Genomic DNA, 18,060 nt, shown 5'->3' on the forward strand with positions numbered 1-18,060 from the left:
ATCTGAGGAGAGATTTAGTACAGGTGTGAAATATTCACGACATTGATTTTTTTTCCTTTGATCTAATAAATGTGAGTTTCAAGAAAATGATTTATTTCTGGCACAATCGATTAAGGCTGTAATTTTTTTTCTATTAAGTGACTTGTTCTGTTGTTTTTCAGTTTACTCTTTTGTTCACTGCCCAGATAGTAAAATGGCAGGCAATGTAAACCGTTTATATAAATATATAAACAAACTACCCTATTTTCCCAAAAATAAGACATCCCCTGATAATAAGCCCAATCGGGCTTTTGAGCGCATGAGCTAAAATAAGCCTCCCGCCCGAAAATAAGCCCTCCCCAAAAATATTTAAACGTAGAGTTGGAATTCAGGTAAGATGGCAAGAGGAATCCCATCTTGCTCCATGCGCCCCAAAATAATAAACCTCCCCAAAAATAAGGCCAAGCGCTTATTTCAGGTTTCAAAAAAATATAAGACAGGGTCTTATTTTCGGGGAAACACAGTAGAGTATATTAGCTAGTTGAATCTGCCTAAATCTGCTAATCTAATTCACAGTTCACGCTTTAGATAAGGCGCAACAGAGATGTGTAGAATAACAAGTTCTTTATTGACCTATTAAGATATAGAATTCCGATTAATTGAACACTAGCTTAAGCATTACTATGCCACTTAAACTCTGCTCTTAAAAGATTCACTATATTAATGCCACTGTGCTGAAGGTAAACATCTCACTCGGTGATTAGAGTGGACAATTAAAAGAAATTCGGGCATATGGAGACTTTCTGGAGGTGCAGTTGAAAATTCCAGTTCAGGAAACCATCATTCAAGAAAGTTGGGTGCCCCTGCCAAAACTCTGATCAAAATTATATCGACACAAAGACATTGCTCATCCCAATGGTTTATACCAGGGGTTCTCAATCTACTTGTGTCTACTCAAAACAACTGATTAAAAACAACCTGCACTTGGATATGATACAACTCAATTTAATTGGGATGTGAAGTTTAGTGAAGTAGTGGAATATTTCAGTTGCGTAGTTGATTTTAAGAATATCCAGGTACTGCAACAGATCTCTCACAGTAGGTGGCAGTACCTTGCCTCTTTGGGGGGGTGGGGAGAGAAAGTATGTAGGACAAGAGTTTTGGTGGGAGACAACCAGGAAACCCTAGGGCTACAGTCTAGATTGAGATGCCAAAAACATTCTAGAAGAAGTCAATATCAAGCAATATCTGTGCCATTGCTGAGTAAATAGCATGGACATGTCCATGTAACAAAGTTAAACTCAACACAATTTTTTTTTAAATTAATAATATAGTTTCACTCTACTGAAGATGGATTTTTATAATTCAATTCTTGCAGATAGGCAACACATATATTATTTCTGTATCAGCAGAAAATGATTTTTAGGAGAACTATCATCTAGAATTTTGAGGTGCTCCTGTGGTTGCTAGCATTACATTGTGCAAATGTTTTCAACATCCATAGTCTCCAGTGGTTCTCTTTAATATCTGGAGATAATTGCCCTTAACGACTGATGATTCCAGACTTTCTCTTTGTTTCAGGTGTTGCTTCCTATCTGCAAAACATCCCACTGCTGTCTCTGAATCGAAACATCCATCTGTATTCAATATATACTCCATACATAAAATATTTAACCTTGGAAAGGATCCCAAAAACATGCCTTTCACTAAATATAAAAACATTAAGGGGATGTTAACTGGCCTCTATCTATACAGCAGCTACTCCTAATCATTCACAATCATTCTGAAATGGTCTCAAAAGCATTTTTATACAGCCCAGCAATCCTCATTAAAAGGATTAGTGAACAGAAGAAAATTAGTTAGGATACCTATTGTTGGGTACCTCTCATGAGGAATGGTTTTGGAGGAAGGAGAAAGATAGGAGTCAACCAAAAGAAGGGAGTGAAGAAAAATGGTACAAATGAGAAAGTGTGCGAGAAAACATGGGGACATGATTCAGTAGTCTTTATAGCAACTAGATGATTACCATGGAGGAAGTGTACAGAAGCCAAGGCAATCAAACTCATTCGTGGAGCAGCCATTGCTAAGAATCACACACTCCTCCTGGTGAAAGAAGAGTTAGCTACCTACCTATCAGGTTCCATATGCCAAAGTAATTCAGGGCTATGTCACAAAAAGGCCAAAAAGTACGTATACATTAATTGCTTTATGTTGAAAGTCCTTCAGATATTGGATTGCAACTCTCATAACCTCTTACTATTGGACATGTTTTAGGGACATCTTTCCCTATCAGGAGAATGTAATCGCAATGATGTCAGTATCACCCCCAAAAAATGTTGGTGCTAAGGTCCAGTGCAGGAATGTCAAACTGGTGGCCCGCAAACCGGATGCGTCACGTCCAGGCCACACCCACCCCAGGTCCGCAAAGGCAAAAGATGTCACGATACGCCATGATATGTCACATGATGGGATCGAGTCTGACATCCGTGGCTTAGTGATTTAAGCTCCATGTTAACAAAGAAAATATAGAGAGAGCCTGAAAGAGCTAAAAGCTAAGAAGCTTGGGCTGAGTAACTTAGGTGAAATAGTAGTCTGAACTTGCGCTATTAAAACCAATTTGCAAGAGTAACAAGAATTCAAAATTATTGGGATCAACACAGCAGCTACTCTAGTTGATTATTAACAACAGATGGGAGGTGAGATTAAGCAGTCTCGAAAATAATTAGGTTGACCAAAGACAGAAAACAGAAATCTTGCATGTACGTCTCCAGCTCTGTTGACACCACAAAAACCTGGAAACAGTGATTCATCCACAGTGGTCTTGATTAAAGATGGTATTTATGGTGGCAGTTTTTAACAGGCATTATCTTTTTTTTTTTTTCAAACTCCATTTTTATCTCAAGAGGTGGAAAGATGGCAGAAACAAATGAACAAATAGGCATCCAAGGTAAACATTCTCCACAATTTTCTGCAATGCTGTTTTCCAATTAAAAATAAAACAAAGCATGTATATGACTAACAAAATATGTGTACAGTACTTTGTGCACTAGCATATATTAGGGGAATCAGCTTGCAAAAATGAAACCAACCATTTGCTTGTAAATAGGAAATGAAATATTTAGGGGTGGGTTTGGTTTTTTTTTTTTTTTTTTTGCTTTCTGCACATAATTTGTCAAAGCATTTTAGGATGCACACATACAAAGATGCACTGGAACTCAACTGAAAATACTGTTTTTAGAAAATTGAGGAGTTATGCTATAACTAGAGGTATTCCTTGATTTACAACAGTTCATTTAATGGCGATTCAAAGTTACAACAGAACTGAAAAGGGGAGTTACCACCGTTTTTCACACTTACGACCGTTGCAGCATCCTCACGCTCATATGATCAAAATTCAGATGCTTAGCAACTGACTCACATTTATGATGGTTGCACTGTCTTCTGACAAGCAAAGTCAATGGGGTGTTACTGACTCAACCACTGCAGCGATTCACTTAACAACGGCGGTAAGAAAAGTCATAAAGTGGGGCAAAACCCACTTAACAAATGTCTCACTTAGGAACAGAAACTTTGGGCTCAATTGTGGTTGTAAATTAAGGACTTACTATAAATGTTTTCCAACCCAAAGGATAAAGTCATTAAGCTGTATTTGTTGCAGAAATAAACACCCAGCTGTAACTAAGCAAGAAGATCTGGCAGCTTAAGAAAAGGGGGAAAAAAACATGTAGGTATTTAGACTCTGAGGAAATTGTATGTACAAAATATGACTCAACTAAAGATATCTGGGATTCTTGCTATTGCAACATGGAGCCATTCCAATCATAAATTGACATCTGCTATCCATGTCCCTCCTTTCTGTATTAGCAGCAAATAACTTTTGACAGTATTAAGAATGTTTAATGCCTGATGTGAGAGGGGAAAGAGACTCTTAGATGTCAAAGAGTGAAATTGCATTCATTCTAGTAATCAAAGCAGCATTTTCAACTGTCCCTCCTCTTCAAGTCTGCAAAATGCACTGAGATTTGAAACACGCAAGGTGAGTTACGAAACCTTTCAACCAGCCAAGACTAGCTTTTTACAAAATCACAAGGCGTGCCTTAAAATGAAAAGAAAATACGTTTAAGCTAGGATTTATAGTTGGACTTTCAGTTCTCCCTCTCCCTCTCTCTCAAGTTGGTTTGTTTTTTTATTCAGAACATCTTCTATTTCTGTATTTTTTTTTTCATTACAAAAATAAATAGGAACACTAGGCAGGTAAATAAATGGTTATTACATAAATTTCCCCTCTTTTGCATGAATAAAAATAGCAGACTGGAGGAAGGCTATGAAGTCTTAGGGACATAACTATTTAAGTAGTACCGTGTTTCCCTGAAAATAAGATCCTTTCTTATATTTTTTTGAACCCTGAAATAAGCGCTTGGCCTTATTGCCATGCGCTCAAAAGCCTGATTGGGCTTATTGTCAGGGGATGTCTTATTTTGGGGAAAACAGGATAGCATAGCAAAATAGCTGCGGGAGGTTAACAAATCGTACCCTTCAATAAAGCTAGGATCAACTCTTGTTTTAGCTTAGGTGCTATGCCAACCAAATGGTATTCTCCAACTATCACTTTCCTAATTAATGTGGAAATTCTAGAGAATAACCTTAATTTTAGCACTTTTATATGTAGATATAAATGTATTGGCTTCTGTAATTTGGTCAAGGAGAGCTGCTAAGTTCAGAGCATTTTTCCAATCTCTAGTAAGTACTGTATTTTTCAGAGTATAAGACGCACCTTTTTCCCCCAAAAAAGAGGGCAAAAATCTGGGTGCGTCTTATACTCCGAATGTAGCCCCGCCCAGCTTCTCAGATGGAGGTTTTAGAGGCTGAAAAAAGCATCAGAAATGAAGCTTCAAAAAAGAAGCCCCCAAACAGAGCTTCAGAAAAGAAGCCCTCAAACAAAGATTCAGAGTCTTTTTTTTCTGAAACTCTGTTTCGGAGGTTTTCAGAGGCAGGAAAAAAAGTTTTTTCTGAAATGGAGTTTCAGAAGTTTCAGAGGCACAAAAAACAACAACAGCAAGGCACAGAGCTCACAACCAAGGAACCTATTGCTAAAATTCACCTTTAGGAACAGCTGATTGGGGGTATTCTGGGAAGCAGATCCACCTGCCAATCAGCTTTTTTCTTATTTTCATCCCCAAAAACTAAGGTGCATCTTATACTCTGGTGCGTCTTATACTCCGAAAAATGTGGTACATACAAATCATTATTTAAGTATCAAAAAAGTCAATTAGATCAAAGGAAAAATAGTACAGGTAATCCTCAATTTACAACCACAATTGAGCCCAACGTTTCTGTTGCTGAGTGAAACATTTATTAAGTGAATTTTGCCTCATTTTATGACTTTTTTTTTGCCACAGTGGTTAAGTGAATCACAGTCGTTATGTTAGTATCGTGGTTTATAGTGAATCAAACTTCCCCATTGACTTTGCTTGTCAGAAAGTCGCAAAAGGTGATCACATGACCTTGGGACACTGCAACCATTATAAATATGAGCCAGTTGCCAAGCATCCAAATTTTGATCACGTGACCATGGGGATGCTGCAACGGTCATAAATGTGAAAAACCATCATAAGTCACTTTTTTCAGTGCCATTGAAACTTTGAACGGTCACTAAATGAATGGTTGTAAATCAGGGACTATCTGTATGGGACACATTGTCCCCCACCTCCTCTTATAAAATCTTTTGGTACTACCACAGGACTATAGTCACAGAAAATAAGGATTTTCAAGTATTTGGTAGCCGTGTCGCTGTTGAGCGACTCCGAATGTATTTACAGCAAGTTCCAAATTTCTAAACTTCCTAGAATGATGATGATATTAGGATGATGATGATACAAATATTAGCCACAACAAACAGGGACAGATTATTTCACATTTGATAACCAGATTTTCTTTTTACAAACCTGATTGATTTATCAAAGAAAAAGAGGTCTGCCCGTTAAAAGCCACCAAATACTTTTACAAAGCAGAGACATCACCCTGCCAACAAAAGAGCGTATAGTCAAGGCTATGGCTTTCCCAGTTGCAATGTATGGCTGTGAAAGTTGGACCATAAGGAAGGCTAAGCGCCAAAGAATTGAGGCCTTTGAACTCTGGTGCTGGAGAAGACTCCTGCGAGTCCCTTGGACTGCAAGGCGATCCAACCGGTCAGTCCTAGAGGAGATCAACCCTGACTGCTCTTTAGAAGGCCAGATCCTGAAGATGAAACTCAAATACTTTGGCCACCTAATGAGAAGGAAGGTCTCCCTGGAGAAGAGCCTAATGCTGGGAAAGACAGAGGACAAAAGAAGAAGGGGACAGCAGAGAACGGAGTGGTTGGATGGAGTCACTGAAGCAGTCAGCGTGAGCTTAAATGGACTCCAGAGGATGGTAGAGGACAGGAAGGCCTGGAGGAACGTTGTCCATGGGGTCACTATGGGTTGGACACGACTTCGCAACGAACAACAACTTTTAGAAAACCCTCAGGCAGAATGCTAAGAGGTAAGGGGGGGAAAAAAGAGAAAAACAACAGTAAAAAATACAACTGGCATTCTTCTTAATTAAAATGATGTTCTAGTTGAAAACCAATTGGTCTTCACTGCTCCTCCACTCTTCAAAGCAGTGTTTCTCAATCTTAGCCATTTTAAGATGCATGGGCTTCCACTCCCGGAATTCTGAGAGTGGAAGTGCGCACATTTTAAAGTTGCTATGGTTGAGAAACGTTACGTTAAATAGATGAACGCAAAGAGAAACAGGAGAGTCCAAAACTAAATCCTGCATGTACTACTAAAGATAAAAGAGAGACTGACAATGATATATATATACAGGTAGCCAGGGGTGAAATGCTCTCAGTTCGGACCAGATCGCCCGATCCGGTAGCGATGGAGGCGGGTAGTTCGGAGAACCGGTAGCAAAAATCCCTGCCCTCCCCCACCCCCATTCAGATGCTTGACAACCGACTCATATTTATGACGGTTGCAGTGTTCAGGAGTCATTTTGCGACCTTCTGACAAGCAAAGTCAATGGAGAATCCAGATTCACTTAACAACCATGTTACCAATTTAACAGCTGCAATGATGCATTTGACCAATGTGGCAAGAAAAGTGGTAAAATGGAAGAAATTCACTTAACAAATTTTTCACTTCACAACATACATTTTGGGCTAAATTGCGGTCGTAAGTTGAGGACTACATGTATTGCATTCTTTGGAAAGCATTATGGTGGAGCAAATACCACTTGTGGCTTGCCTTATGTGTTTCACCATGAGCTAATCTACATGACCTTTGAAAACAGACAGCCTGCCCTAATTGGACCTTACTGGAGCCAGTATCAACCTTATTAATGTCTGAAACAACTTTAAAAAGGTCTGTAGCCACCCCTTCTAGATTTGACTCATTTAAGGAAATCCAAGAATCACATTCTTCAGACATCAGAACTGGTATATTTGCTTGATTCATAGTTTGTCCAAAAGTACACGGACAGGGATTGCATGATAAAATGCCAAATCCATTATTCAAAAACCTTGTTTGTTATTAATGCTTATGTTAACAGCTAGAAGGAAAATTGGTCCCCCCCCCCAATTCTATGCAAGTACACTGAAAAAAGATCCTGTGTGTTATTTTGGTATAGAACATTTTTATTTATGAAATAGGATTGTACTAGTTTGGTGCTCTCTTTAATTCGTTCTGAGTCCACATTTTACATTCCTTCTGTTTACCTGAAAGGCTTGTTCCAAATAATTTACCCTTAAAGTGGGAACTTTTAAGTTTTATTCAGAATAATGTAAAAGTGCTCTCTTTTCTAATCTTCATTTGTATGCTGAATGTCCTAAGTTTCAGTCTTGATCCCATTGGGTAAATAAAATACTAAACAAGCAACTCTGCATAAATTTTATTTAACTACCAGTAAAAGAAAAAAAGGCCTTCGAGATAGGAAGCAAATGAATAATTGATGAAGTACCCTTTTATTTAGCTTGTAAAAGTCAACCGTATAAATGGGAAAAATGAAAACAAATTAAAAAGAATCATGAAACCCTAAGGCATAAATCTGCTATATGAAGATAGAATATCCCCACTATATTATTATACCAGAAGAATATTCCCACTACATTATTATACTAGAAGAATAAAGTTGTTGGGGTAAAAAAGACACACTTGATGATTGCCCTAACTTTCCATTCTGGGACATTGTGGAGAATTGAACTGCCAAATTGCAGGCAGCCGGCAGTCAGCAGAAGTAGCCTGCAGTACTGCATTCTAACCACTGCAGCACCGGAGCTCTTAGAAGCCATGTAGCAATGATGTCATTATCAAGTAAACCAATCAGAAAGAGCTCCTGATCAAGGAAGGACCAGTCAAATTATCAAGGCTCTCAGAAAAAGAGAATATTTGTAGCTCAGGATTAAAATGAAGGTCCTTAGTGCTCTCTCTCATTACCCAAATTAGGTAACATCATCACTCATCTTATTCATAAGGACCTCTCGTATCAAGGATCTTTCAGTGCAAAGTTGACCCAGCTCAAGTGTACCTTCACAGGGACTTCTGTTTCTCATCCACAAACAACTGCAAATCAGACTTTTGAATATATAGTATAAAAATAGAGCATTCTTCTGCAGCTTGGCACCTCCAGATGTGAGAAGTTCAAGTCTCGGTAATGGCCATTTTGGCTGATAATTCTGCTAATTGAACTCCAAACACTATGGTATGGGGTGACAGTTTGGAAAAGACTGTGATAGGGTGAACAAGACACTGCCTAGGAAAGTTGGGTCTTAACAACTTCTTTGAAAAACTACACAATAAGCATGGCTCCCTCCTTTACTTGAGAAGGTAAATATAGTTCGACACATGCAAGTTATTTATCAGATAAATTGGTCCAGTGCGCTAATCTTTTCACTGAGAAGTTTTAATAGGATTTCTTAACATCTATTTAAAACCGTATTTTGTTTCCGGCATGGCCAAACAGAAGCCAACGGAAGAACCCAAGCAAGGCACAAGGAGTCATTTACTGCTGTTATTGCAAGAGCTGTTATCGAAATGCACATTGCCTGCAATAAAAAGATAAAAATTTCCTCTGACTCAAACTTGACTCCTGGTAGCTTCATGGACATGTACAATTTTTTTCTGAGAAAAGTATCCTTTCTTTTGGGGTGACTTTTTTGACTTTCCTGCCTACCAACTACTGTGGTTATCTGCCAATATTTAAAGTAATATATAGATAGGCCAGATCCTGAAGATGAAAGTTAAATACTTTGGCCACCTAATGAGAAGGAAGGACTCACAAGAATGGGATGGCAGAGAATGAGGTGGCTGGATGGAGTCACTGAAGCACTCGGCATGAGCTTAAATGGACTCTGGGGGATGTTAAAGGACAGAAAGGCCTGGAGGAACGTTGTCCATGGGGTCACGATGGGTCGGACATGACTTTCGCAACTAACAACAATAACATAGATAGCTTCATGACTATTTGCCACTAGATCTTATCCTCTATTAATTAAGGGAATCTTATTTAAAGCTACCAAAGATAGTGGCTATTAACAAATTCTGAGGAAAAATAAACACAGTTAAGTTCTTGAGCAGAACACTTGAAGACAACCAAACGTACTGAAAATCAAGCCAAAGCAAGCAGTGTCCATGGGTCGACCATTTTACTTAATTTCATTTGTCGGACTAAAAAAAATGAGTAGGCCAATTATGTTTTACAACATTACCTCTGAGATGAAATGAAAGCATGAGGTACAATAAACTAAATGATTCTAGATTTCATGAGAATATGGATGGGACACCACCTGGAAATTCCATTTAGATGGCATCTTGATTTCAAAAGTGAAAGACAAGATATGACATAAAGGACAATGAACAAAAACAGTTATGCACTCAGATTTGTACTTTCTGCAAATCACATACAGGCAGCAATGTTTTGGCCCTTATCAAGTCAGTGGAGGTTAATTTGCCCCCAATGTAGTAAATATAGTAGCAAGAATAATGCTAATATGCTAATTTTCTAATACAAAGCCACTCCCCTTTGGGCAGAAATGGCATTATGTCAAAGTCCTAACAACATGCCTTTTGTGTGGTTGTGTGTTTGTTTGTTTTTAAGCTAGATCAGTGAGCATGATAAAAATGGTGTGTGTTCCGAGTAGGAAGGAAGTACGTATACACAAGGGACTTTCACCAGACTGAAACTTCTCCCCACAGTATAATGAGGCTTTCAAAATGGTAAGACATGGAGAAGCTTCAAGCCAGGCAGGCCTTGGGGCCTTTAAAGATCTTCCACCACAACCAGACCATCATATTTGGTTGTGGTTTTCCTTGAAAATATCACCAGCTGGAATCTATTCATTTCCTCCCCAAGAAAATTCTTATCTAAAAGAACAATAGTAACATGTATCTTAAAACTCTAGATTTCTATTTTGCCATATAGACAGAGGGCTCTTTAAGGAAAAGAGACACCAAGCACCCACCAGGTTACATGGCATGACATCTTTGCAATTCCCCCCCACCTCCTCCACAACATTTGCACACACCTGGCCAATGTACAGAAAGTTTCTTCTGCCTGAAATTCCTCTATTCGGGGAGGGAAAGAGAAAGCTGTCATCCTGGGAGCAAAGTTTCAGGTGTCCATGACATGCAATCGGCCCTACAGGTAGCTTGATTGCTTAGCTTTGATAACGCTACCTTCAGCTACTGCTGAGTTGCACATTTTCCCAGGAACTTCTGAGGAACGGATGCCCTGGAATCCAAGACTCCTGGTGCAGCTTGTCAATTATCCGTCAAGCCCTTTGCAAAGGAAGCGAGGGAGGAGGAGCGTGACTCTCTGCCCGAGTGCCTCACCCACCCAAGCCATCCTTGTTTACAAGCCAAATTCGCCGGGAGAGCGCCTTTCTACCTCTTGGCTGCAAGCAGGGCATCAGCTGGAAGATGTCCCTCCTTTGGGCTACTGGTAGCACGTGGCAAAACATGACCTCGGTCCACCCTCCAGTCACCTGCCTTGCTGCCCACCCCTCCCCCAGTCTCTCCTACGGAGAAGATACCTGAGCATCCGCGGCCAGTTTCTATTTGTGGCGGGGGCCTGAGGGGGGAGAACTTACCTCTGTGAACATGTCTTACTGCCTTCCTACATGGCAACAGAGGTTTCCTGTTTCCATACATTCCCCTGCCAGCTGTAATCAGCATCAATACCATGAGCGTCTTTGCTCTGGCAGCTGGAGTGGCAGAGCTGACAGGAAAGAACTTTCACTTCTCTCCCCTCGCACTGAGCCATGCAAAGCCAGCAATCGCTCCCAGGCATAACTCCCTTGGCATTTCTCCTAAAAAACGCTCCCTCAAGTGCCCGGTTGCTAAGCAATATTCGCCATCGTGTGTTGCCCCCCCCCCAACACACGCTCCCCGCCGTGCCTTGCATGTTTGGAATCGACAACATCTGTCCCGTTCTGACTCGTGCTGAGTACCTTGAGGAGAGGGGAGCTCAAAAATAAATAAATAAAAATAAACCACAGAGGGAAACGCGCATCAGCAAAGCTGCTTCGTCCGCGTTCCTCTCATGGCTGCTTTGGTTAATATTTTATTTCCAGATTTACACAGGGAGGGGAAATGCAGCAGCTGCACCCAGAGGAAGGGCAAGGAAGGAAAAAGCCAGCCCAAAGTCCAGTGGGAATGCAGCAAAGCACATACAAGAAAGTTGCTTTTTTGTTTTCTATGCGTTTTAAATATTGTGAGCCGGCAGAATTTGGCTGTGATTTATTTATTTGAAGGCCATTTTTTTTTCTCGCTGGAATATTCCAGATAAATTTTTAGCCACAGAGTTAACTGCTTTATACATACATGCATGCACGCACAAACCCTATTTTCAATTATGCCATTTTGTACCGTATAAAATACCACTTTCATTTATGTTATTGAATTTGTAAAAATTTTTAAAAATAAGTGACAATTTTCATTAAGCAGTTTCTTAAAAAGGAGCACTAAATTAAATATTTTTAACGTGCAAGGAAAAGAGACTTTAAAATCTATTTTCAGATATCAGCTTCTCTTTCCACATTAAGGTTTCACTCATTGTAATCACTCATTCGTAAGGTACTTTTTTCTACATGTATATCTTTCTCAAAACCTAAATCAAAAGAAAAAAAAGCTATTTAAGTGGCAATTAAAAAGCATTTTATCACTTTTGCACTTTGCATATTTAATCTACCTCCACAGTATTTTTCAATTTAAAACAGAATTTTTGAAGATTCTACTTTAATTTCACAGCTCTTTAGAAGAGAAAGTGAGAGGACATTTCCCACAAAATCTTATTTAAGTAATGTTAGGTCGTTTCTCTTTTTGCTGATTCTTACAATGAAAAAGGAAGAAAATAAATTTAAATCTTTTTTTAAAGCAAGAAATAGCTGGCAGGCCATTTTAGCAGGCAGAAAATCTTTTAGTTCTTTTTAATTGTAGTCCTGTATTATATTTTTTTCCTTTATTTATTATGATTTATATAGCTGTCCATCATGCCATTATGACTCTGGGCGGGAATCATAGGATTAAAGCCAATGAAAATATAAGCAAACAATAATAACAATACAGCAAAAGCATAATGGCACCTGAGGACAAGCTAACCCAATCCATGCAACCAGTTACAATATATGTATGTATGTATGTATGTATGTATGTATGTATGTATGTATGTATATATCACACCTGATGGAGTTATTCAATCGCTAAAATCCATGCCCAAGGGAGCATTTAAGGTTTTTACATCCTGTCTATTCAGCAAGGAGAACAAAGTAGCTCACAACATACAAATATTACACTTTTTAAAAGCACTTTCAGTTTCAACACTCAAAAGTATATAAATAGGTTGAAACTGCATTTCTAAGTGATGGCACGCTTGAAAATAGCTGATCATTATTTTTAAAGTGGAGTCTCATTCATGAGCTGGATTTTACTCACTGTAGTATGTGCTACGGCATATACTACAGTATGCAGTATACATACTGTAAATTGCTCGTCTAAAACGAGCAATTTTAGCCATTGCTTTATAGTAGAAATAAATAAAAATTATGCTTAAATGACAAGGCAAATGAGTAAATTAGGGCGGCCATATTTTCTTGAAAAAAAATTAAGGACATACAGTACCTTTAAAAATAAGTTCATAAGAATAAAAACTTGTTTATGTTTGTAACTTTGCTGTACAAGATAAAATACAAGAGCAAAACCAATGAAAACTTTACAAAAATGCATATTCTAAAAAAAAAAAACCCCAAATATCAAACAGTATATGTACATTTATTTTAAAAAGAATTCAGTTTGCATATTTTTCACAGGAACATTGAACCATTTCTACAGTACGAGTTAAATGACCAAAATAAAGAACAAAGGGGAGGTTTTGAAAAATTTAAAGGACAGTTTTCTAAAACAATAGAAAATAATAAAGAACATATAGTTACTGTAATCTAAATCTAATAGAATAACGTATTTTCAAAAACATGTTCTCTGACCAGAATCGAAGCCAATGGATATTACTATATTAAAACCTAAGGGGAAAATCCCCAAATAATATACTAATAAAAATATATACGTATAAAAAAGTTGTCTATTCAAAATTACTTTCCTCAGGAAATGTTCATTTTCTTCACAAGAATAACTGATAGTTAAAAAAAAAACATTGTGGGGCATCATAAAAACCTTCAAAATGTACGCCTTGTCTTCATACAGACAGCCCCAATTTTTCCAAGTGAATCGTTTTTAACATTCATTCATGTAGATAAATATCCAGCAGAACCAGAATTAAATCACTTTAAATGGTGCTATAATCTAGCCCTTAAACACTCAAAGAGCCATTTGGGCCCATTTCCCACAGAAAAGAAAACACTGGGAGCCACAAAACCTGGGTGGGCGTGGCCAACTCAACATCACTCATTTCTACCAGTCACATGACCCTCCGCCTCCAGCCACGACTACCCAGCCGGTCATTAGGGCAGAGAACTGGTTGTTAAAAAACACCTGGAACCACAAAACTCTTCTGACATCTCTTTCTCCCTCCACCTCTCCCGCCTCTCTCTCTGTCTCTCCTCCACTCTCTCTGTATCTCTCTGTCTCTGTCCCGGCCGCTTCTCAATCCCCCGCCATCCATCCTTACTTCTCAGGCCAGGCAAGGAGTGACTGGGAGGGGATGGCGAGGGGCAGAGCCATTCAGTGGTGGGATCACCTCACAGAGAGCCACAGCAGTGGGCCCAAAGAGCTGCATGCGGCTCTTTAAACCACAGCAAAGGGCCCAAAAAGCCACATGTGGGTCCGGAGCCACAGGTTGCTGACACCTGATCTAGCCGAACTGTTTAATGATACTGTAATAAAATAATTTATTTTTTTATTTTTTATATCAAATTTATATACCGCCCTTCTCCCTGAGGACTCAGGGCGGTGTACAGCCAAATAAAAACATAGACTACAAACATTAAAATACTGCTAAAAAGATATATATAAATTTGGCCCTATAATAAAAAGACAATGACAAACCAATTAAAAACATTTAATTTCCGACTTGCTGGAAAAAGAAAGTTTTCAGGGCACGGCGGAAGGCACCCTCACTTAATCAGTGAAGTAATGGAGGAGACAAAATGGTCGCAAATATTAGTTTCCAGAAACAGTCAGAAAACCCTTGATAGTTGATATTTAATGTAGAAAATTGTTAAGGAAGAATTCAACTACTTTGCAAATGTATGAGGAACCTGCAATAAAATACTACTCAGAACAGCTTGTGGCTACCCAGCCATGCCGCCCAGAGGTACCCTGCAGTAAGATGAGCAGCCAAATAAATAAATAAATAAATAAATAAATAAATAAATAAATAATAAAGAAATATTAAATAAACAAACAAACAAACAAATAAATACATTCCATTCTATTGACTTTAGCTACCCACTCAGCATCTGTGGCTACTGAAAACAATTAAAAGGAAGTATAATTAGTTTTTGATGTATTCACAGCGTACCATTTTTTCAATAAGTTCTACATGACCTGTAGAGTGTTAAAGATCATAGGCCCAGATATAGTAGATTATCTAAAGCATCAGAGAGCACTCAACCACTTTGAACTACAAAGGTGGCCCTTTCAGATCTTAGTCAGATATTTTAACTAGCTCACCACAATATTTTTCCATACTGATGAACGGCATCACAACGTCAGACAACAGGACAACCTCACATTTGATCCAGCAAGATTGCACCAACTTCACTTTAAAGAAAAACTGGACACTGCCATTCCCTAGTTAACACTGAAAATGACATACATTAACTTATCTAAGATGATAATGATTTCAAACACATGCACACTCAGAGATCTTCCATAAACTTCCTGGTGAAAACAACAATACACTGGTTATAGAAAGGAATAAACATTCACGGCAGACTGAACAGCAGAAAAGTCACCAACTTACTAAAACTTGCAAAAATAGATGCTGTTGTTTCGAAGGGCACAGTTCTTAGCTTATTAACACAAAACATCACTACGATATTATCCGTACTTCTTACTAATTATATTGCTTTATTACATTTTGCCTTGTTTGTAACCTTTGCCTGTCCCCTGCTCCCAAGTATTGTTCAAACATTTCTTGCTGGTTCTTCTTTTTTTTCCATGTTTGCAAACACATAGAATGACCCAACAGCTTCTCCTCGGGCACTATAATTTCTCTGTACATCAAATTCGGCCTATTAAAACTAAAAGCCAAGTTGGTTGTTGCTCCAAACAAGACAATATCTAATCACCAGCAGTCTAGAAAACAACATAAAAGATCAACAAAATCATTTTAATACCTCTCTCTCTCTCTTTCTGTTTATCTGGGTGACAGTTCCATTGTTAGCTTGTTAAGAACAACAGTTTAGCAGAAGGATTACCTCTGAAATCAGTACACACCCTTTACTTTACACGTTTACCAAAGCGAGGTGCAGTATATAGCCAATCCAGAAACTGCATGGTATCCTTCCACTTGACTATACTGTTTGACACAAGATCCTTTTAACAAGATTGTGGAAAATGAAAGAGAGCTGCATTTTAGTCGGGTTTTACTGAAATTTGGCTTGCATGTTTGTTTGCACAACTATCAAGATACATTCTAGCGTATAGGAAAAAAAACAGAAAATATATTTTCTCCATAGGGCTACTGCAATGAAGACCTGGTTCCTGCAAAGGGATTAGCTAAGCAGCTTGGCAGCTGAACAGAGACAGTCAGGACAATTCGTACTGGGCCTTCATCTGTTTAAAAACGATTTTCTTAGATTTGTAGGAGTGTTCTAAGATGAAACATTATACGCATTCAATGTGGGTTGAATGGAATCAATGCACATACAATTGGAGCTAGCAGCTGCTACATTCATTTATTCGTTTTTATACTATCAATCCCCTAATTTAGTGTATTTGAGAGTACAGGGCAGGGATGCAAAAAAAAAAAAAAATGCAGCTTATGAATCACTTGAGGAGATCCCTTTTTCAGCCTGCCCACGCACACTCTCTCCAGTTCTTTTATTTTTGCATGGTCTTTTGCTTTGTGATTTTTTTTTTTCAAGGAGAAAAATGGATGTCTAAAGTTGTGGAGAGGCCAGATCCCCCCAAATCGGGATGATTAGTTGGGTATGTGCATTTAGGGAAGGAAAAAAACTCTTTGGAGTTTTGTTTTTTTGTTTTTTAAAAAATGTTATTTTGGCCACAATTTTTTTTTCTTTCTTGGTATAATATATGAGAAGATAACTCTTCGAATGGTGGTCTCTAAAAAGTTTTTTTTTTAAAGCATTCTGGAAAGGGCACAGCCAAAAAAATAAATGATGCATAAAATAAGAATTGACATTTTCCTAAATCCCAACTAGTTTTAATTTAGATTGTTGGTAAAAAAAAAACTGTTTGGATTCAAAACAAACAATAAATCAATCTTTACAGATGCGATTCATACACATGCTGCTGATTTTCAAGTTCATCTACCCACACAACAGGAAATGAAATTATAACAGCAGTTTCATGGCAACATTAATTTGAGTTGATAAACCAGAGAGTTGCACATAACTCTGGTTGCTGCAAACTTCAAGAGCCAGGTGTGTATATCAGACATAAGCCATGGTTGCTTAATAAAAGCATCATTACTCATTGTTATTTCAAATTCTTGTTCCCATAAACATACATCACAGCCCCTAAGCAATCGCGCCTTTGCATTGCTAGACACTTCCAGCTTATCTGCAATAACACCCACGACCTCTGTTAAATAGTAATAGCACACAAAAGAAAGAATATAAAATCATTAAGTTAGGAAAGAAAGGTTAATAATAGGCATTTTCATAACTTTGCACATGTGAATTTCCTTTGGTTGATTCAAGACCTTTGTTTTTGGAGCACAGAACTACTCATTCTGGAGACTATCACCCAAATGTCTGTATCCCAATAACAGAAAACACAATTTATCTCAATCTAAAGCAGTGGTGGGTTTCAGAAACGCTTTAGATTGAAATTGTTCACATGCCTTCCACGCGTGCACCCAGCCTCGAAAATGTGGCTAAATAGAACGGCATTACATCCGGGAAGGTAAGCGGCCCCCCACAGTCAGCACTACCGATTCACGCAAACCGGTGCAAACCAGCAGAATACCACCTCTGATCTAAAGTTAAGGGACATATATTTACAACCAACAAACAGAACATAAATTCCTTGTACTAAATTCTCCATTTTTTGCATGTCTGAAAATTCTAAACTGGATGGTCTTATTGATCTCAACAGCTGCCAGGTTTTACTATGCAAATTTCCCACTATTTAGAAAGTATTCTAACATTACAGAAATAGATAATTTTATAATGACTCCTCCATTATAAAGAGCAAAATAAATTAGGTTTCCCAATGAAGTATCTTTTGTATCACAACTTGCTTAAGTCCAAATGTGTGGCTACTTGAATACTGGGAATTGGAAGAGATGTCAGCCTTTCAAGCAACCAGAAGACTGACACAGATTTAGTGTTTCTGCAGTACAAAGTGATTCATAACACAATTCTCCACAATAGATTAATAGGAAAGACAATTCCTGTGTTCAGCTGGAAAAGCTTCACTT

At 38.3% G+C, this 18,060-nt stretch overlaps 1 protein-coding gene across 4 annotated transcripts in view; it reads right to left on the reverse strand.

Annotated features, from left to right (window-relative positions):
* Positions 1-18,060, reverse strand: part of AFF1 (ALF transcription elongation factor 1) — a 159,258-nt gene that overhangs the window by 70,457 nt on the left and 70,741 nt on the right. The window contains exon 1 of one of the 4 annotated variants that reach the window (XM_070948868.1): positions 11,087-11,220. The exons of the other annotated variants lie outside the window; for them this stretch is intronic. Coding sequence (XP_070804969.1) covers positions 11,087-11,098 — 12 coding nt within the window. The 5' untranslated portion in view covers positions 11,099-11,220. Of the gene's footprint in view, positions 1-11,086; positions 11,221-18,060 lie in introns of those variants that run through there. 4 annotated transcript variants of the gene reach the window in all.

The sequence above is a fragment of the Pituophis catenifer genome, unplaced genomic scaffold (assembly GCF_029215685.1).
Source record: "Pituophis catenifer annectens isolate HBS135680 unplaced genomic scaffold, rPitCat1.0.hap2 SCAF_8, whole genome shotgun sequence".
NCBI classification, from domain to species: domain Eukaryota; kingdom Metazoa; phylum Chordata; class Lepidosauria; order Squamata; family Colubridae; genus Pituophis; species Pituophis catenifer.